Source organism: Phaethon lepturus, unplaced genomic scaffold (genome assembly GCF_000687285.1).
Source record: "Phaethon lepturus isolate BGI_N335 unplaced genomic scaffold, ASM68728v1 scaffold30328, whole genome shotgun sequence".
Classification (NCBI taxonomy): Eukaryota; Metazoa; Chordata; class Aves; order Phaethontiformes; family Phaethontidae; genus Phaethon; species Phaethon lepturus.
In genome coordinates, this window is record NW_010560243.1 from 1 (window position 1) to 1301 (window position 1301).

Genomic DNA, 1301 nt, shown 5'->3' on the forward strand with positions numbered 1-1301 from the left:
GATGAACTCCAGGTTGATGGGCTTGTCGGCCACCAGGACGATGCGGGACACGGACATCACCTCCACGCCACGAGGGTCCGGACGCACCTCAAACGCCTGGATGATCTGTGGGGAGAAGGGGGGTGGCAGTGCCTTGGGGAGTCCCTGGGGCTCCAATCCCAGCTCGTGGTGAGTTACCTGGGGTGGGGGGGTCCCTACTTACCCTGGCGAGGGCCAGATGCATCTCTAACTCGGCGATGCGGCGGCCGACACAGGCACGGAACCCGTAGCCAAAGGGGATGGAGCTGAAGGGGTGGTGGGGGGAGCCGTGGCCCCGGAGCCAGCGCTGGGGCAGGAAACGCTCAGGCTCAGGGAAGTAGGTCTCATCGTGGGACATTGCGTAGTGTGCCAGGACAAAGAGGGTCTGGGGGGAAGGAAGCCAGGGGTGGGGGTTAGTGGCTGCTGCCGGCCCCACTGAGCGCAGTGGGGATCCCCATGGCACAGCCCTCACTCACGTTCTTGGGGAAGAGGTAGTCTCCGATGACAATGTCCTTCTCATAGAAGACCCTGGCGTTGGTGGGCACCACAGGATAGACCCTGGGATATGGGGAGAGTTAGTGAGGAAACAGGAGCCATCTGGGGACACCAGAGGAAGAAATTCACAGGCAGGACAAGGGAGAGCATCTCCTGCTGTTCAGCAGCTCCATCCCATTCCCCAGGAAGGAGGTGGATGGACGTGGCCCTGAGGGACTGAAATCCAGCCCTGCACCCTGCCTGGCTGGTTCATCCCCCGGTGGGAGGGAGAAGGGACTGTCCCTGGGGAAGGGGCTGGTGATTTGGACGCTGGGGCAGGGGCAAAGCTGGACTGTACCTCAGTGTCTCCTTGATGACGGCCCGAAGCATCGGCATCTTGGGGATATCCTCAGCACCAGGAAACCGGTCGGCAGGCACGACAGCTTTCAGCTCCTGGTACAGGGCCTCCTGGATGGCCGGGTCCCGGGAGAGGTGGTACAGGGCCCAGGACAGAGTGTTGGAGGTCTGGGGGAGCAGAGCGCCGAGGGGAGTGAGGGAGATGGGGCTGGTACCTGAGCAGCCTTGTGCCAAGCGTGGCACCAGTACGGCACCAGAGAGCCCCTGCTCCGGTGCGCAAGGAAGCCGGGATGAGGGGCAGCGAGCACGGGGCAAAGTGAGGCAAGGAGCAGGGCAGGGAGCAGAGTGGAGGACAGGGTCTGTACCGACCGATCCCTGAGGGTTTGCCCCTGTGGGTCATCAGCTCCCCCAACCACCAGCCCAGAGCTTGCAGGGGCGGGCGAGCGTGGCTG

The 1301-nt window shown here is 63.6% G+C and overlaps 1 protein-coding gene across 1 annotated transcript in view; it reads right to left on the bottom strand.

Moving 5' to 3' along the window:
- Nucleotides 1–3: 3 nt before the first annotated feature.
- The window catches only part of LOC104625871 (sterol 26-hydroxylase, mitochondrial), a gene marked incomplete at both ends in the record, with an annotated part of 2600 nt that continues 1302 nt past the window's right edge, over nt 4–1301 (bottom strand). Inside the window, 4 exons of the mRNA XM_010293621.1 lie at nt 4–105; nt 203–403; nt 495–576; nt 851–1017. Of these exons, the coding sequence (XP_010291923.1) occupies nt 4–105; nt 203–403; nt 495–576; nt 851–1017 (552 nt within the window). The remainder of the gene's footprint in view (nt 106–202; nt 404–494; nt 577–850; nt 1018–1301) is intronic.